At 49.7% G+C, this 17,539-nt stretch overlaps 1 protein-coding gene across 1 annotated transcript in view; it reads right to left on the minus strand.

The window, feature by feature from the left end:
* The window catches only part of CCDC136 (coiled-coil domain containing 136), a 30,934-nt gene extending 15,230 nt beyond the window's left edge, over window positions 1–15,704 (minus strand). The window contains exons 1-10 of the mRNA XM_030933299.1: window positions 15,569–15,704; window positions 14,680–14,787; window positions 12,487–12,741; window positions 12,321–12,395; window positions 5,402–5,725; window positions 2,202–2,313; window positions 1,438–1,603; window positions 1,061–1,201; window positions 567–725; window positions 104–274 (exon numbers count right to left, since the gene is read on the minus strand). Of these exons, the coding sequence (XP_030789159.1) occupies window positions 104–274; window positions 567–725; window positions 1,061–1,201; window positions 1,438–1,603; window positions 2,202–2,313; window positions 5,402–5,725; window positions 12,321–12,395; window positions 12,487–12,741; window positions 14,680–14,787; window positions 15,569–15,626 (1,569 nt within the window). The 5' untranslated portion in view covers window positions 15,627–15,704. The remainder of the gene's footprint in view (window positions 1–103; window positions 275–566; window positions 726–1,060; window positions 1,202–1,437; window positions 1,604–2,201; window positions 2,314–5,401; window positions 5,726–12,320; window positions 12,396–12,486; window positions 12,742–14,679; window positions 14,788–15,568) is intronic.
* Between the last annotated feature and the right edge of the window lie 1,835 nt (window positions 15,705–17,539).

Below are 17,539 nucleotides of genomic sequence, written 5' to 3' on the forward strand. Positions count from 1 at the left end.
CACTGCCAGCTCCTCCACACTCCTACCATTCCCTCTCCTCCTCTGCACTCTCACCCCCACACAAGATGAGGCTACATCCTCCCTCACCAGGAGCTTCTTTTACCTTCTCATTGCTCTCTTTGAAGGAGGCCACCGTATCCCTGAGGTGCTGCAGCTCCGCCTCATGGCACTGCAGCTCCTCCTGCAGCTGTTGCTGCCGTTCCAGCAGCTTTTCCTTCTCACATGTGACGTTCTGGTGCTGGAGCTGCAGCTTCTGCAGCCGGCACAGTAACTCCTATGGTAGAGGGGGCTTTGGGCAGTGCCTCTGGGCTCCTTAACCCACTCACTCTTCTGTGTGAGTCACTTGAAGACACCAACAGTCTAAGATTTGCTTCTCCCTGCCCTTCACTTCCTAATGTCCTCATATCTAATGTAGTACTCGAGCAGGGCTGGAGTTCTTTACCTGTGGTGCTGCCTATGTGATTGCTGGAATTATTTTTAACTCACTACTCTGATCCATCTTTCCCAAAACCTCAGAAGGATGCCCTTAGCACCTAAGTTGTCCCCTCACCTCTGGTTGCTGTTACCTTCTCACTCTGCTTTTCTACAAGTGTGGATTTCATGACTTTGAGCTGCCGGAGCTCAGCCTGAAGTTGCAGCTGCATCTTCAAGAGCTCGTTCTGCTCATCCTGGCTAGTATCATATTTTTTCTGCAGGGTACAGAGTCTGGACTTCAGCTCCTCGTTCTGTGGTAGGGAGGATGTGAGTAGAACAGTTACTCTAGAGAAACAGCAGATCTTTTTACAGATCAGTTGGGTTCCTTTTCAGATGCAGACATCTTGAGGAGCTCCCACAGGTCTAGGGTTTGGTTTCTTCTGTGAGACAGATACTCAGTAATGACCACCATTTCTAGAATGCAGTGCTATATGACTTCTACAGTTGGTTTCCAGCGGACTGTGCCCAGTTGCAGGGCAAGAGTCAGCAGAGCACAGCCATACTCACTGTGCCCACCCTGGTTGAAGCAGCCCCTCCATGAGGCCCTTCTGCCCCCACCCCAGATGACTCCCTGGGCAGTCTTTACCTGAGTGACACTGTGGGAGGTCTGAAACCGAAGCACCTCATTCTGAGCACACTTGAGCTCCCTCTGCAGCCGCCTCTGCTCCTCCTCACTGACCTGGCGATGATGCTGTAGCTCTTCCAACTCACAACACAATTCCTGACACTATGCAGGAAATGGAACAGGGAGGCTTGTTTACTACAGATACCACATGTGCTCCAAGAACAAGCTTGGGGAAAGCATGGCATTCTTTGACTGGAAGATTTACATCAGGCAAGCAAGACCCCAGAATACTATCTCCTGCCACAGTCCATGTCTGTGGAGATGTTTCTACCACAGGCTGGGAGAAGGTGAAAGAAAGACAAGAAACGTGCCTGCCCTCCCCACCCTCTGTGCCCTACCTTGTTCTTCATGCCATGCATCTGCTCTTCGGCATCCCGTAGCTGCTGCCGTAACAGCTGCATTTCAGGATCAGGCTCTAAGAAATCCATTTCCGAAGTCTGAGACTCTGCTGACGTCATACTTAGTGTTTGGGACTCCAGCCATCTCTCTGTTGCTCTCTGCGTCCTGCAATCCAGAACCCCAGAGCTATGCTTGAAGGGAGTTCTGTCTGGCAACACCAGCCATACAAGCTTGGTCCTGATGCCTTCATTTTAGGTCAAAGATAGTAAAGGGCCTTCTATTGTGACTCACCACTCAGATAAACATGCTTAGAAGACTATGGAAAGTCTCCAGCACCTCAATCTGCAAGGGTGTGTTTGACTCTGGGAGACCCTTAGAATGCCAGTCCAGTTAGTTTTCAGGCTAGGCCTAGTCAAGCCCACTCCAGTCTGGAAGCATTGTGCCTGCCATTAGCCTGAAACAAGTCTATGCGGACAATAAACGAATCTCTTCTGATCTACTTCAGGGCAGAGCAAACCAGAACCCAGTGCCTAGAGCAGAAGTAAACTTCAGAACTCACTCCCTCTAGTCTTGAGATAACTGGGTCGGATCCCCATGTCTGCTTGTAGATGGTATCTGTACCCTTTGGAAACCATGGAAAGGACTGCGTCTCCAGGAGCAGAGGAACGCTCACTGCCCTGACATCTGCCTTCAGGGGAAAGCCCAAGGCAAGACAGAGTCCTGTGGAACCCCATGACCTCTCACTCTCCAGAGACAGCTGTACCTCTCACTCTCCAGATCTGCAAGCTGCCCCGTGAGGCTGCTGTTGCTCTCCTGCAGGGCCCGGTATTCCTCATTCAGGAAATGGTAGCGTTCCCGCAGCTCCTGCAGTTCTTCTGCAGAGGACAAGCAGAGAGAGATGAGACCAGGAGGAAAGGAAAGCACCGATGACCAGCCCCCAGTTTTCCTGTTTTGAAACATGAGAGCAGAAGGCTAAAGAGCTTCTCTTTTTCTAAAGACAGAAAAGAGAGATAGAGGCTTAGAAGACAGGGCCCAGGAAATTTCACAGTACAGTGAGTCTTTCTCCTCTTCCCGATAGCTGTCCTTCTTCTCATCTGCCCTGAAGATCTGCCCTGTGTGCTCATCTTCAAAGCCTCAACCGAAGCAGACTCTTGAACTTTTAGGAATTTTTGAAGGTTTAATTAAGTTTGGGGTTTACTGTATGTAAAGTTTCCATTCAACTGTTTATGATTACCTTCCAATTATGCTCTTAGTACAAAAAGCTGAGAGATGTGAACTGTCAGATGTGACTGCCAGTACCTGCCTTTCAGGCATTCTGAGTTTCCTTGTATGTCCTTTATTCCCACACCAAATACATCGGTCTGGATGTGGTAAAGAATTCTTGCCAGGCGTAGTGGCTCAAGACTGTAATCCCAACACTTTGGGAGGCTGAGGTGGGCAGACCCCTTGAAGTCAGGAGTTCGAGACCAGCCTGGTCAACATGGCAAAACCCTGTCTCTACTAAAAATAAAAAAGTTAACCAGGTGTGGTGGTGCATACCTGTAGTCCCAGCTACTCAGGAGGCTGAGGTAGGAGAATTGCTTAAACCCGAGGGGCAGAGGTTGCAGTGAGCCAAGGTTGTGAGACTCTGTCTCAAAAAAGAAAAAAAAAAAAAAAGGAATTCTTTCTAATGGCCTTTTATCTGCTGACAGAAAGGGCCATCCTAACCAGACTCACATATCAACCTCAAGCATTAGAAGAGATCCGGCTGAAATACCCCAGCACATGTCTCTAAGCACCAGTCACCTATACCTATACTTTTTCCTTTCTGGTTTTGTTTTGTTTTGAGATAGTCTTACTCTGTCATCCAGGCCAGAGTGCAGTGGCACAGTAAAGGCTCACTGCATCCTTGACCTCCCTGGACTCAAGTGATCCTCCCACCTCAGCCTCCCGAGTACCTGTGACTATAGGCACACACCGCCGAGCCCGGTTAATTTTTGAATTTTTTTGTAAAGATGGGTTTTCACCATATTGCCCAGGCTGGTTTCAAATTCCTGGGCTCAAGTGATCCACCTGCCTTGGCCTCCCAAAGTGCTGGGAGTACTGAGTCACCATGCCCGCTTTTAAGGCTGTAATGGTACAAACACCTGTATTTGTTCTGTTTCTTCGTGATTAAGGATTATGTTGGCCGGGTGCAGTGGTTTACACCTGTGATCCCAACATTTTGGAAGGCCAAGGTAGGAGGATCATTAGAGCTCAGGAATTCAAGACCAGCCTGGGTAACAGAGCAAGACTCTGTGTCCACTTGCAAAAAATTAAAAAAGAATTATGTCTCTTAGAACACTAAGTATACTGATATTTAAAGAACACTAACTTGCTCTAATCAGAACCCAAGACCTATCTTACCTGCTGGAAGATTCAACACCCTAAAAGTAACTTCGAATGCTTCCTCTTAATTCCAATCAGAATTCCTTAGAATACTGCAGATTACCATAGAAGGATGGGAGGAAACTAATCTTTAATGAAAACTAACCACGCACTAAGCATTAGACTTGATAGTTTCAGCCTCAGATTTGGTAAGTGTGCAAGTGATTTCAACATGCTTCACATTTCATTTAATTCCCAAAATAGTTCTGTAAGTTTTTTTTTTTTTAAATAAACTTTGAATTTTAGAATAGTTTTAGATTTACAAAAAAGTTGCAAAGATAGTACGGAGTTTCCTGGGAGGGTTCTCATCCAATTTCCCTAATTGTTAACATCTTACATTACCATGGTATACCTGTCATGACTAAGGAATCGAATATTGATACATTACTATTAACTAAACTCCATAGTTTACTTGGATTTCTCTACATTTTCCCTAAGGTCCTTTTCCTGTTTCAGGATCCCATCTAGCTATAAGGTTTTATTAACCAATTTTGATTTAATATCCCGGATATAGAAACAGGCTCAGAGAAAGACCGTAACCAGACCTCCTATGTTCCTCCTGTTAATTAGTGGAGCTGAGATACTGAACTCAGGTCTGTTTGACTCCAGCCCAAGTCTTCCCACTGTGCCAACCTTCCTCTCCCAGCACCATTTAATCTAAAGGCTCTTCTGAGAGGCTTGATACAGCTGGAAAAACTTGCAGTTCTTTGATTCCTTGTTGATTGCCTCTGCTTGACCTGGCCAAATATAGGACTTCCATTATACTCAGATCATAAATCTAGCCGCAGAATAAAGGCAAACTCTCTGATGTCATGAATCCTAGCAACTAGCTGGGAGACTCACTGTCTGAAAGCAGGGCTCTAGGCTTTTGGGTAACTCATGTATTACTTGGAATAACTTTTCTTCTCTAGCTGTCTCGTGCTCTCATTTGTTGCCCCCTAAAGCTTCTATTTTGGGGAGAGCTAATGGAACCTAAGAATTAGCATCCCTGCACCTGGAAGCAGGGCCAGAGGTCCCCCATAAAGCAGTCCAGGCAAAGCACCATGATGCCTGGGCAGCAGGAAGAGTTTCCTAAGGTGACAGGTCCCTCTTTGCCCATCTTAGAGCTGGGAATTTTCCCAGGAAGGGTTTTCCCATAGTCAAATCAACAAAGACCCAATGACTCTCTGAAGAAGAATTCCCAGGGTACCTCTCCATGGTGCTATTTCTTACACCACCATGGACTGGTTATGTAATATCTGGTTAGGTTTTCCCCCCTTACTGTCTTTTTAAAAATTTTTATTTAAAATTTTCTTTTAGAAAGAGATAGGGTCTCACTTGGTTGCCCAGGCTGGTCATGAACGCCTGGCCTCGAATGGTCCTCCCATCTTGGCCTCCCAAAGTTCTGGGATTACAGGCATCAGCCATCATGCCTGGCCCCCTACAGTCCTGAATTTGACCTGGAGGTTTTTTCTAGAGATTCCCAATTCATGATCTAACACCACCTGCTACCATTTTCCTATATATTATCTCCTTTCCTCTGCTTGACTTTACTGACCCACTTGACGGCTCTCATACCTTGCAACCCAGAGTAATCTGAGAGACCTAAACTACTGGATGGTTCAGAGCTCTTCATTTCCATTTCTGCACGGAGGGAGGCAATCTCCATCTCGTAATCTCCCCGAATGCGTTCCATGTCTTCAAGTTCATTCTGCATCCGGCAGAGATCCTCCTGCAGGGACGCTATGTCACTCTCATGTTCAGTTGCAGAATCCTCCGCTGCTTGCCGCAGACTCTGGATCTCAGCCTGGGCCAAATGCAATTCCCGTTCTATTTCCTTAAGTTCGCTTTCTTTCTCATGCTCTAACAGGGAAATCTCCTCACGCAGAGAACGCAGCTCACCTGCAAAGTCCAAAGGCTGAGATGATCAAGAGGGCGGGTTAACTAATCTACCATGTTCTAGAGGCACAAAATTAAAGGGAGACTTATTTCTTGTCTGCAAAGTCCTGAAAACCTCGCCTCTACCCCATCAGAGAAGTATAGCATCATGCTGGATGGAATAAAAGGAGTACCCAAGAAGGGAAAAGAAAGGGACTCTATGTAGTAAGGTCCAATAGAAAAGTAGATTTTGAGGCCTGGCACCAAAAGCAATCACTTAGTCTACTGTAAACAAGAAGTATTACATGCTTCTAAGGAATCACCTGATTGTTACAGACCTAACTTCATTTATAGTATTTTCTTGATGCCCTAAATCTTTCTAGAAATTCCCTGACTCAAAAAATGTATACAGACTATTTTCACCTATTCATCCTGAGAGCTCAGAAATTACAGAGCCTCAAAGTTCCCATGACCTACCTGTGGTAAGTACTGGACCTAAAACAACATGCATTTAGAGTTTGCAACTCAAATTCACATATAAATTCACTGCATAATAACCAAACACGGGATAATAATCTAAGTGTCAGTCGATAAGGGATTGTTTAAACTGATCATAGTTAGGCTGGGCGCAGTGGCTCACGCCTATCCCAGCACTTGGGGAGGCCAAGGCAGGTGGATCACTTGAGGTCAGGAGTTCAAGACCACCCTGGCCAACATGGTGAAACCCAGTCTTTACTAAAAATAAAAATAAAAAATTAAATTAAATTAAAAAGGCAGGCGTGGTGGCATGCCCCTGTAATCCTAGCCACTTGGGAGGCTGAGACAGGAGAATTATTTGAGCCCAGGAGATAGAGGTTGCTGTGAGCCGAGATCGCACCACTGCACTCCAGCCTGGGCAACAAAGTGAGACTCGGTCTCAAAAAATAATAATAATAAAAAATAAATAAACTGATGATAGTTAAATAGAATATCGTGCAGTCATTTAAAAGAAAGTATCAGATCTATGGTGAAAACAAAGAAGTTTCCACATTAACTGAAGAAAAGAGCTGTAAAATACATGCTATGATCTATCTTTTGCAAAAAATATTTTATGTATAGTATATAACACACAAATGGACAAACATATAGAAAAAGGCCTGGAAAGATCTATGCCCAAACCATAATGAGTAGTTGTTTCTGAGGTATGGGATAACATGTGATGAGGTTTTTACTTTACATATCATATGTATCTGTGCTGTTTGGATTTTCAGAACAAGCCTATATTTTCTATTTTTTAATTTACAAATTAATGGGTCAAGAGTTCTCTGTATCTATGGAGCATCTCAGTTTCTAGACACATGCACCCATCTGGGATCAGAACCAAAAAGTGGAGAGAGTAAAAGGCACTGAAAACAATAGTGAATTTAGGATTTGAGGGCCAGGATTAGGGAATTAATGACGATTGGGTTGGGAGGGTCAGGATTTTCCCATAAATCCTTTGCAAGGCACATTCTCCCACCCCCTTCCCCCAACTTCTGCTCATTCTACTCACCATTCAGATGTCAACTTTTCTAGCTTGTACCTCCAAAAAAAACTAAGAGAAGTCCTCTATTAAATGGTCTCATAAAACCTTGTACTTTGCTCTGTGTGTGTGTGTGTGTGTGTGTGTGTGTGTGTGTGTGTGTGTACTTAGTCTCCCCTTCACCTGGTTATAAGCTTTATCAAGGCAGAGAGCATATCGGGTTTGCTCACCATTACAGCTCTAGGATCTAGTATTGTGCCTGAAAATGAAGCTCACTAGATATTTGATGTATTCATGCATAAATAAGGCAACGGTTCATCTATTCAACAAACTTTTACTAAGTAGCTCCTAGTACAGAGCTAAATATTTGGGGGGTTTTCCTTTTTGTTTTTGAGACACAATCTCATTCTGTTGCCCAGGCTGGAGTGGAGTGGCATGATCATGGCTCATTACAGCCTTGACCTCCTTGGCTTAAGCAACCCTCCCTCCTCAGCACCTCTAATATCTGAGACTACAGGCATGGGCTACCCTGCCCTGGTAATTTTTTTTTTTTTTTTTTTTTTTTTAATGTAGAGATGGGGGTCTCTTTCTGCTGCCCAGGCTGGTCTCAAATTCTTGGGCTCAGGTGATCCTCCCATCTTGGCTTACCAAAGTGCTGAGATTATAGGCATGAGCCACCACACCTGGCCCTGTCCAGGTATTTTTTAAAAATTAGAATAGAATCTAGACTTTCAAAGAAGACAAATTTGGACATGCTTCATAGATAGATGCTGACTGGTGAGGGCTTCTCAGGGGAAGATCTACCCTGCTCCCCTGAGCTCACATGTGGAACTATGCGCATGTCTTTTGCCAATCTTTCCAGTTTTAGAATGATCCTAGCTGTTACGTCTCCTTGATCTATTCAACAACTATTAACTGATCCTTAACTGCATGCCAAGGCTAAGAATCTCCAGTTAGATTCTCTGACTTCCTATTGGAAGAAGAGTCAGCTCTACCCCCACTACTGAGCAGCACAGTGAAGTCGGTCTAGCTAGGGAGACACACAAGGAAACTGGCCATTAGGATAAAGGCCCTAGAGTCTGGGGTGGGCGTTCTGGAGAAACAGACTAACCCCCACTTCCCTAATATGCTTTTGATGTTAGGGTTCAACTCTCCCTTAGGTGCTTCTGGCCCTAAAAAAATGGTATTCTTGGTCAAACACGGTGGCTCACACCTTTAATCCCAGCACTTTGGGAGGCTGAGGCGGGTGGATCACTTGAGGTCAGGAGGTCGAGACCAGCCTGGCCAAAATGGCGGCACCCTGTCTCTACTAAATATACAAAAATTAGCCGGGTGTGGTGGTGGGCATCTGTAGTCCCAGCTGCTGGCGAGGCTGAGGCAGCAGAATCATTTCATCTCAGGAGGCAGAGGTTGCAGTGAGCCGAGATCACACCATTGCAGTGCAGCCTGGGTCACAGAGCGAAACTCAGTCTCAAAATAAAAATAAATATAAAAATTCTCAGATCCACTGGGAACAGAAGGTGCAGAGTCACCTAGAGTCGCCCGGGGCAGGACTCAAGGCCTGGGGGCAGAGCTACTCCGGGAGCGCCCGGGAGTTGAAGAGGCCAGCCAGGGTTCCCCGGGTTCCGAGGCGCTGGCGCCCGTTGAGTATGGGGCTGGGACCGTCGGGGAGAGGCCAAGGGCCGAGGTGTCGGGCTGCGGGCAGAAAAGTGGATTCTCACTCACTGGTTATGGCCTCCATCTCGCCGCCCCCGCTAGAGCAGTGTCCCTGGGGGGCCACCCAGCCGCTGGCCGGTCCCGGCCCCGGAGGGGCTGTGGCGGCCGGAACGGCCTTCGAACAGCAGCTGCCTCTAAGGCCGCGCGCGTCCCGTCCAGGCGGAAACGGGTGACGCGCGTGCGCGAGGGCAGCCTCGGTCTCTCTCCCGCAGGGCCGTGAGGGATCTCACCCTAGAAAGCACTCTACTGAGGACCGGGCGCGGTGGCTCACGCCTGTAATCCCAGTACTTTGGGAAGCCGAGGCGGGGCGGATCTCGAGGTCAGGAGTTGAAGACCAGCCTGGCCAAGATGGTGAAACCCCATTTCTACTAAAAATACGAAAAATTAGCCAGGCCTTCTGAACCCAGGAGGCAGAAAAGGAGCCAGGCCTCCTGAACCCAGGAGGCGGAAGTTGCAGTGAGCCAAGATCTCACCACTGCACTCCAGCCTGGGTGACAGAGCAAGACTCCATCTCAAAAGAAACAAAACAAAACAAAAAAACACCCTACGGAGGAGGGAAGCGCTGTAGAACCCTATTTTCCCAGGTAGTTCCTGCTACATCTGTGCTTCAATCCTGACTTTTTGCCCGTTTGAATGGAGGAATGTCCCTTCCCCAGGCAAAGGCCTTTTTTTGTACTGGATCTTTTCTTTCATTATATATGATCTAGCATTTCCTACCTTTGAAAAAAGAAAAGAAATAATCTTTCGACCCTATTTCCCTTACTTCTCTGCTTCTCTTCAAAATGACTACTGGAGTTACCGGTACTCACCTTTTCCATTTTATCTCCCATGTCCTCTCCAAACCTAATCCAATTGGTGCCTCCATGCACTGAGATGTCTCAGGGTCCTCCCTCTTGCCAAATCCAAGACCATCTCACTTGACTTAGCAACCTGACACAGTGGATCATTGTCTCCTTGAAGCACTTTCTGCTCTGGCTTCCAGGGCATGACATGCTCCAGGAGTTCCTCTCACTTTACTCTTTTGTTCATTTGTCTTCCTATATTGGACCTCTAAATACTGGAGTGTCTCTGGGACTGGACCCTTTCTCCTCTTCCGGTGTCTCTCCATGTGACTGCACCATTATTTCCCATGGATTCTAATGCCAATCATATGCTAATGACTCCAAATTTACATCTCCAGCCCTGTTTTCTCCCTGGTTCTGCCTTTATATATCCAACTGCCTCAATATATTCACTTGGATGTCCACAGTTACTTCAAACTCAACAGTAGAAAACATGTCTTAAATGGCTCCCCTACCCCCAAAACTTACCCCTTGCCAAGTCTTTCCCAATTCAATAAACATCACCACCTTCCATCAGTTTTCTCAAGGCAAAGTCATCTTTGATGTCTCTGTTGTCCCCCGATCCAATTCATTAGCATATCCCGAGGGCTTCACCTTCAAAATATATTCTGAATCATCTCCATTTCTACAGCCCTAACTCAAGCGACCATCATCTCTTGACTGGACTATTGCAGTAACTTGCTGACAGGACTCACTGTTTTGAGTCCCTTCCCTCCATCCTAAGTGTTTCCACTTAGCGGCCAAGTTCTCTTTTAAAAATGTAAAGCAGATCGTATCATCCCAGTCCTGGCTAAGACCCTCTTCTGGCTTTCTACCACACTTACATGAAAGCCAAGCCTCTTGGCTGGCCTATAAGATCCATTGTAATCTGGCCTCTGCCTGCCTCAGAACATTCTCTTACCAGGGTCCTCCACATGCACTTTGCTGCAAACACAGTGGCCTCTGTTTTATTGCTCAAACAAATGAAGCTCATTCTCACCTCTGGGACTCTGCAGTTGCTGTTGCTTCTGCCTGGTACGCTCCTTCCTCAGATCTTGGATGGCTGGATTCTTTTCATTATTCAGGTCTTAGCTCAAATGTCAACTTCTCAAAGATGACTTTCCTAACTGCCATATCTAAAATAAACTCCCTTCAAGACCAGCCTGGCCAACATGGTGAAACTCCATCTCTACTAAAAATACAATAATTAGCCAGGTGTGGTGGCACATGCCTGTAATCTCAGCTACTCGGGAGGCTGAGACACGAGAATCGCTTGAACCCGGGAGGCGGAGGTTGAAGTGAGCCGAGATTGTGCCATTGCACTCCAGCCTGGGCAACAGAGTGAGACTCTGTCTCAAAATAAAATAAAATAAACTCCCATCCCATCTCCTCTCTCTATCATATTATTATGTCGTGTCCATAGCATTTATTGCCACCTGAACTTGTGTTGTTTATTTTCTGCCTCTCTCCATTAGAATGCACTCTTCATTAGGGCAGGGATGTGGTCTGTCTCATTTATAGCTGGTCCTCCAAGTATAAAGGCACCTCATAAGTAGGTGATAAATAAATTAGTCCCATTTTACAGATAAGAAATGACATCTCAGAAAGATAAGTGAGTTGCCCAAGATCACACAATTTGTTAAGTGGTAGAGCTGGGCCCAGGAATCTAGGTCATCCCAGACCAATGCCGACACTCTTCCCTGTGTGACACGTTTCCTGCCACTTTCCTCCTCTGCAAGCCCCTTCATTGACCACCCTTCCTGTATCTACCTTTGCTTACATTTTCTGTCCCTGTCTCCTTTCCTCCCCCTCTTATACCTCTTTTTGCTACTGTCCAGGCCTGCTTCCCGGCCTTCCTTTTTTTTCTCCATTTATACTTGTCTTTTGGCTTGATCTCAGTTCTCCCCAGAGTCCCTGTCGTTTTCTAGGGCAGCTCCCCTAAACCTTCCGGAAGCCCACAGAAGTAACAAAAGCTGCCTCTTTATTTGGTGGTGCGGTGGAATGTGGGACACCTGCCTTGCTGCTTTCCAGAGACAAAGGGACGTGGGTGTTGGCAAAAAGGGATTTGGGGGCCACAAGCTCAGGTCCCAGGCAGCAAGAGAAGTGCTCTCATCTGCCTCCCTTAACAGGGCAGAGAGGCCCCGCCAGTCACGTCTCACTGGCTTCATGCTTTCCCATGCTGTCCTTGGAGGAACCAAAAAAGGAATCTGGCTTGGAATTCAACTTGGATCACCCACCCCTGGCACTGACCAGGAGAACAAAGGGACAGGGATGCAGTATGAAGGAGGAGGCTGAAGGGGCAAGAGGAAAGAGCCCACCAGAGACAGGAGGTGACAGGGAGGTGAAGAAATGGAAGGGGAGGACGGAAGAGCCAGGTGGAGGTATAAAGAAAGAAAACTGTGGACAGAGGAGGATGGAGAGACAAGGAGTGAAAAAGCGTGAGACTAGTAGAGGAAAATGAGGTGAAATTACTGAATTTGGTTATTTTTATCTGTTATGCTTCAGTCAAACCCTCAGGAAAAAAGTACTTAGGTGACCACTTGGATGGCCACCTCCCTCTGGTCCAAGCCCTGGGAATTACCTTGGAGCTGCTGAATCTGCTTGGTGAACACCTCTGCCTGCTGGGCACTGGCTAGCCGTTCATCCTCCAGGAGCCCTGCAGGGAGAGGGGCACCAGTGTCGAGCTCGGATCCAGGGGAGTGCAGAGCCTCTGGGCCCAGACACTGGGCCCTGGCCCAGGCACTCACCCTGTAGCTCCAGGGAGTCGTCCTCATGCTGCCCTGCCAGTTCCCGGGTCTCCTCCAGTTCTGCCACCAGCTGCAGCACCTGAGCCCGCAGCTCCTCCAGCTCTGTCTCCGTGAGGCTCAGTCCCCGGTGCTTGTTGACTGACAGAGAGCCAACACTGCCACCTTTCTGCACTTGTTCTTCTTCTTCTTCCACCTCTTCTTCCTCCTCTTCCTCTTCTTCTTCCTCTTCATAGAGAGCTGGGAGTAACACCTCCCCTAGGAGAGACAGCCATCCCACCAGGGAGTCAGCACCAACTTCCTTTCCGCAGTCCTTCCAGGGCCCTCAAACTCACTATCCCAGGGCAGAGATAATATACTAGTGCCACCTGGTGTCCCCCAAGGAGCCCCTGGGCAAGACCTATACTCAAGATGAATCCTCAGGTGTGAGGGTCAAGTTGAGAGGCAGCCCCTCCACCTCCGGGGGCCTTCCTGGACCAATGTTGCACGTGGTAGCCTCCTACCATTGCCTGTGGGCAGGCTGGTGCCCACTCAGCCATGAGACACCTGCACAGGATTACCTACTTCTTCTAGGCTGGCCTCTGAGTAGCAGGACAAGTAGTCAAGAAAGGAGACAGTGAGTGGATCTTTCGGTCAAATGGGGTAACAGTTACAGTTTGGAGATTTCTCAAAAGTTAAAAACAAAAACAAAACAAAACAAAACTGGCTGGGCATGCTGGCTCATGCCTGTAATCCTAGCACTTTGGGAGGCTGAGGTGGGTGGATCACTTGAGGCCAGGAGTTCCAAACCAGCCCGGTCAACATGGTGAAACCCCATCTCTACTAAAAATACAAAAAAATTAGCTGGGCGTGGTAGTACATGCCTATAATCCCAGCTACTTGGGAGGCTGAGGCAGGAGAATCACTTGAACCTGGAAAGTAGAGGTTGCAGGGAGGCGAGTTCGAGCCACTGCACTCCAGCCTGGGCGACAAAGTGAGACTCCGTCTCAAACAAACAAACAAACAAACAAACAAAAACAACCAAACAAAAAACTATCCAGGTAGCTTGTGAAAAATCAGCCTTTCCGTAATAAGAAAGCATTGCCCGTCAGCAGGTAGAGAAAGAAAACATCTGATTGTAGAGGTTTCATTGGACAAACTCTGGTGCCCTTTCAAATGTATATTATTAAATACCTGTTTGAAATTTTCTACAAGGTCCACCTTGTTTTTCCCTGCTGTATGTCACAAAGTCTCCTCTCCCCTAGCTGAGCCATATGAGGCCCCTCCTACTCTACTGACCACAAAGCAGCTTTCAGGGGAAGTTTTAGGCTGTACTTGCGTATAAAAGAAAGCCTGCCATTTTAATGCATTAAAAAAACTGGGGTTTGGTGCTGGCCCCCAGCCTCTGGTTGTGAGCACCCGCTCCTTTACTGCAATGCAGTCCCTATAAATAGCAAAATATTGTCTGGATGGTGATTGTTTGCTTTGTTTTAAAATTCTGAATCTCTGGTCTTACTTTATCTAATATCAGCAGCCTTAGGTTCATCTGGGACCCCTCGTGCCATCTGTCCCTCTTAGGGGGAGCAGGTTTGCCCATACTGAATGTGCAACGTGCAACACTTCACAGGAAGTCCTGGAAAATGGACCAGCGTCCTTCCAGGGGCCTGGTGTTGGCAGCAACTGCCAAGTCACATGGGTGTGGTGGGGATACACGTGTGCTGGGAGGATGGCCTCACGCGCCCCCTCCTAGGCAATCTCTTTCAGGCAGTAAGGTATCCTAGAGAACCAAAGCCACAGGCTTCCATTCGAAGTTAATGGTGGTGGCCCCAGATAGACAATTCACATGCCCAGTTCCTGGCTTTTAAAAATAAGAGACAGCTTGGGATCTGGGTCGGCAGGCAGTGAGGACAAACCCCCTGCTGAAAAGCTGCTTCAAAGCTCTGTCCAACAAGGCCTCTTTCTCTGTCTGGCAGCTCCCTTGGGACACACAACCTGGTTAGCTGGGGGGTGACTGGGGTCCCGAAGGAATGCACCCTGAACTTCCGTCAAAGCCTGAGCCCTGGGAAGGGCTGGCGCTCTGAGCTGCAGGAAGAGGGGCTAAGATGAACTGAGGGAAGGGCTGTGTCCTGGCTCAGAGGCCTGGGGGTCAAAGGGAGGGAGGAAGGGAATTAAGGGAGGAGGAGAAGGGAAAGAAAGAAGCCTTTTGGGAAAACTCACCCTCCATAGCTTGCATCCCTCGTCGTTCCAGGGACCCCCAGCGTTGGCCCTTCTTCCTCTCACAGCCCTCGGAAGCCTCATAGGAGCCTAGAGTGGTCACTGTAGGTCCTGAGAGCACGGAGAAAGGAAGGGCTGGCGGATGGGGGACTGGCTGCGGGCTGGGGTGCAAAGAAGGGGACATGCCTTCCAGCTCCTCGGGGCTCTGGGATCTGTAATCCCAGTGGAGGTGCCTGACTCACTCTCCTGCCTCTGCGACTTCTCTCTCTCGGCCACCTCTCACGCTCTGCCTGCGGAGACCCCAGCCCTGCTGCCCAGCCTCCTCAGAACCCCCTGTTCCAGGCCCCTCTTGCTTGCACAGAAAGAAAGAGCGGGTGTGCGTACTTAGTCCAGGGGGACAGGGAGGAGAGGGGCAAGACTGAAAGAGGGCGGGAGCCAGTGAAGAAGAGGCTGAAAGGGTGAGGTGGCCTACGGAGGGAGGGAGAAGTGGGGGGCGTGTGGGAAGGGGTAGGGCAGCGACCACTCCCCTCCCCTCCCCTCTCATTCTCTCGCTGGATCTTGCCCACCCCACCCTCGCCCCGCGCTCAGGAATCTCCGGGGCTGCAGGAGGTGCGGGGTCTGGAGCCCCGAAGGCTGGAAGCACCGTCGGACTGGAGTGGAGAGACGCGCTGGGGAGGGACCACCAGACAGGATGCGGCCGGTGCGCTGAAGCCCCAGCCCCAGGCCGGAAAGATGGAGACCGGGCCCAGGTGGAGGCCAGGATGGAGGGAGGAAGACTTTGGGCGGAGAAGGGGGAGCCGCGGAGGCCTGGAGCACCTGGGGGTCTGAAGGGAGGAGGGATGGAGGAGAGAAAGGAGGGGCGGTGGAGAGGTGAGGGAGGGGCGGCTCTGACCTGGTCCTGGGCAGCTCCAGCCCGCGGCTCCCGCGCCGGCTCCGGCGCCCGCCTCCATGACCGCTCCCGCCGCCGCCTTACGCCTCCCCGAGCAAAAGCCGCAGCCGCGAGCCAGGGGACCCGAGCCGGGTGCGCAGGAAGGAGGGAGGGCGGGAGAGGGGGCGGGGCCTGGCCGGGCCTCCTGACACCGCCCCCCGCCGCTCGCCGCCGCCCGGAAGCCCTCCCAGCACTCGGGAGCTCCGAGCCGGTGCAGGGGGCGGCCTGGGAGGGTGAGCGCGACCCCAGATACGCCCCAAGTCTCTCCCCGAGGGAGCGCGGGGAGCCGCGGGGCCCGGACAGCGTCGGGAGCTCCTAGGCTTAAGGCTGTCCCAAGAGGGAGGAGCGAGATCCCCTGGTTCTGGCAGCGGGTCCCCCCGGGGTCTGCTGTGCGCAGGGACCCTTCTGCGCCAGGTGTCAGGGCCCGGTCATGCTCAGCAATAGGGACAGCAAAGGACGAGGTGGGACTGTTTCCTCCAAGCGCGCAGACACGCGCGCCCCTCCCTCCTTCCCTCCCCCACCCGGCCGGCGCCCCCACCAAGCAGTCCGCGTGGACTCCGGCCTCAGGCCCTGCTCAGCCCTGCCCGGTGGCCCCTCGGCAGCCTGGGGGCCGGAGGAGGGAAGTCGAGGCCCGGATGGGCGAACGGCAGGGCCCTGACCTTTCCACTTTCCGCGACCCCCTACCGAGCCAGGGCCAGGGACCCTCTTAGGGGGGCCCTCCGGTGGCCCCCCCAAGCCTCAGGGCCCGAAGACCCCCCCTCCTCCGCCCTGCCTTCCCTTCCGGTCCCACACCAGGTGGGCTGTGAGCCACACCCCCACTGTAGCCTGCGAAAGTGGGCACGACTGATGTTCACTCTCGTGGAAGGGAGATTTGGAAGCCCAGGGGGCTTATTTCACATCTTCAACCATTCTTTTATTTAAGCTATGTCCACTGGGTGCCGGCTTTTGAAGAGACAGTTCTCACATCTCGGCAGGTCTCAGCAAGGATAGAAGTGGGTACAGTTCGGAACAGGGGCTCCCCAGCACATCCAGGAAATGGCTGGGAGATTCCTAAGCCAGGGACACACGTAGATCCCTTCTCTAGCACATTCACTCACAGGTCGAGGGCTAGTATTGTCTGCGTTCCCCCCGCTGCAGGAAAGGGGTCCGGATCCAGACCTCAAGAGAGGGTTCTTGAATCTCACGCAAGAAATTCAGGGCAAGTCCGTAGAATAAGGTAAAAGCAAGTTTATTAGGAAAGTAAAGGAATAAAGAATGACTACTCCATAGACAGAGCAGCCCCAAGGGCTGCTGTTTGCCCATTTTTATGGTTATTTCTTGATGATATGCTAAACAAGGGGTGGATTATTCATGACACCCCCTTTAAGACAATATAGGGTAAATTCCTGCCGTTGCCATGGCATTTGTAAACTGTCATGGCACTGGTAGGAGTGTAGCAGTGAGGATGACCGGAGGTCACTCTCACTGCCATTTTGGTTTTGGTGGATTTTGGCTGGCTTCTTTATTATAAGCTGTTTTATCATCAAGGTCTTTATGGCCTGTGCCTTGTGCCAACCTCCTATCTCATCCTGTGACTTAGAATTCCTTAAACGTCTGGGAATGCAGCCCAGTAGGTCTCAGCCTCATTTTACCCAGCTCCTATTCAAGATGGAGTTGCTCTGGCTCAAACGCCTCTGACATACCACAGGCTTCCACGTCCACAAGCCATTCCTGTTCCACAGGAAGGAAGCCCTTCTTTGCCTGGACTTCCCCTCCTTTTCAGCTGGGGGTCACCTCCAGGTGGCCTTCTCTGACTGGTAACCCATCCCTGCCCTACTAGGTGCTTCTGTGGTGCTCGTCCCTATCTGTCTGTCTGTAACAGCACCAGGACCTCTGGGTTGTCCAGGCTCTGCCCAGTTTCTTGAATGTTATGGGGATCTCAGTTATCTTTGTATC

This window comes from Rhinopithecus roxellana, chromosome 6 (genome assembly GCF_007565055.1).
Source record: "Rhinopithecus roxellana isolate Shanxi Qingling chromosome 6, ASM756505v1, whole genome shotgun sequence".
NCBI lineage: Eukaryota > Metazoa > Chordata > Mammalia > Primates > Cercopithecidae > Rhinopithecus > Rhinopithecus roxellana.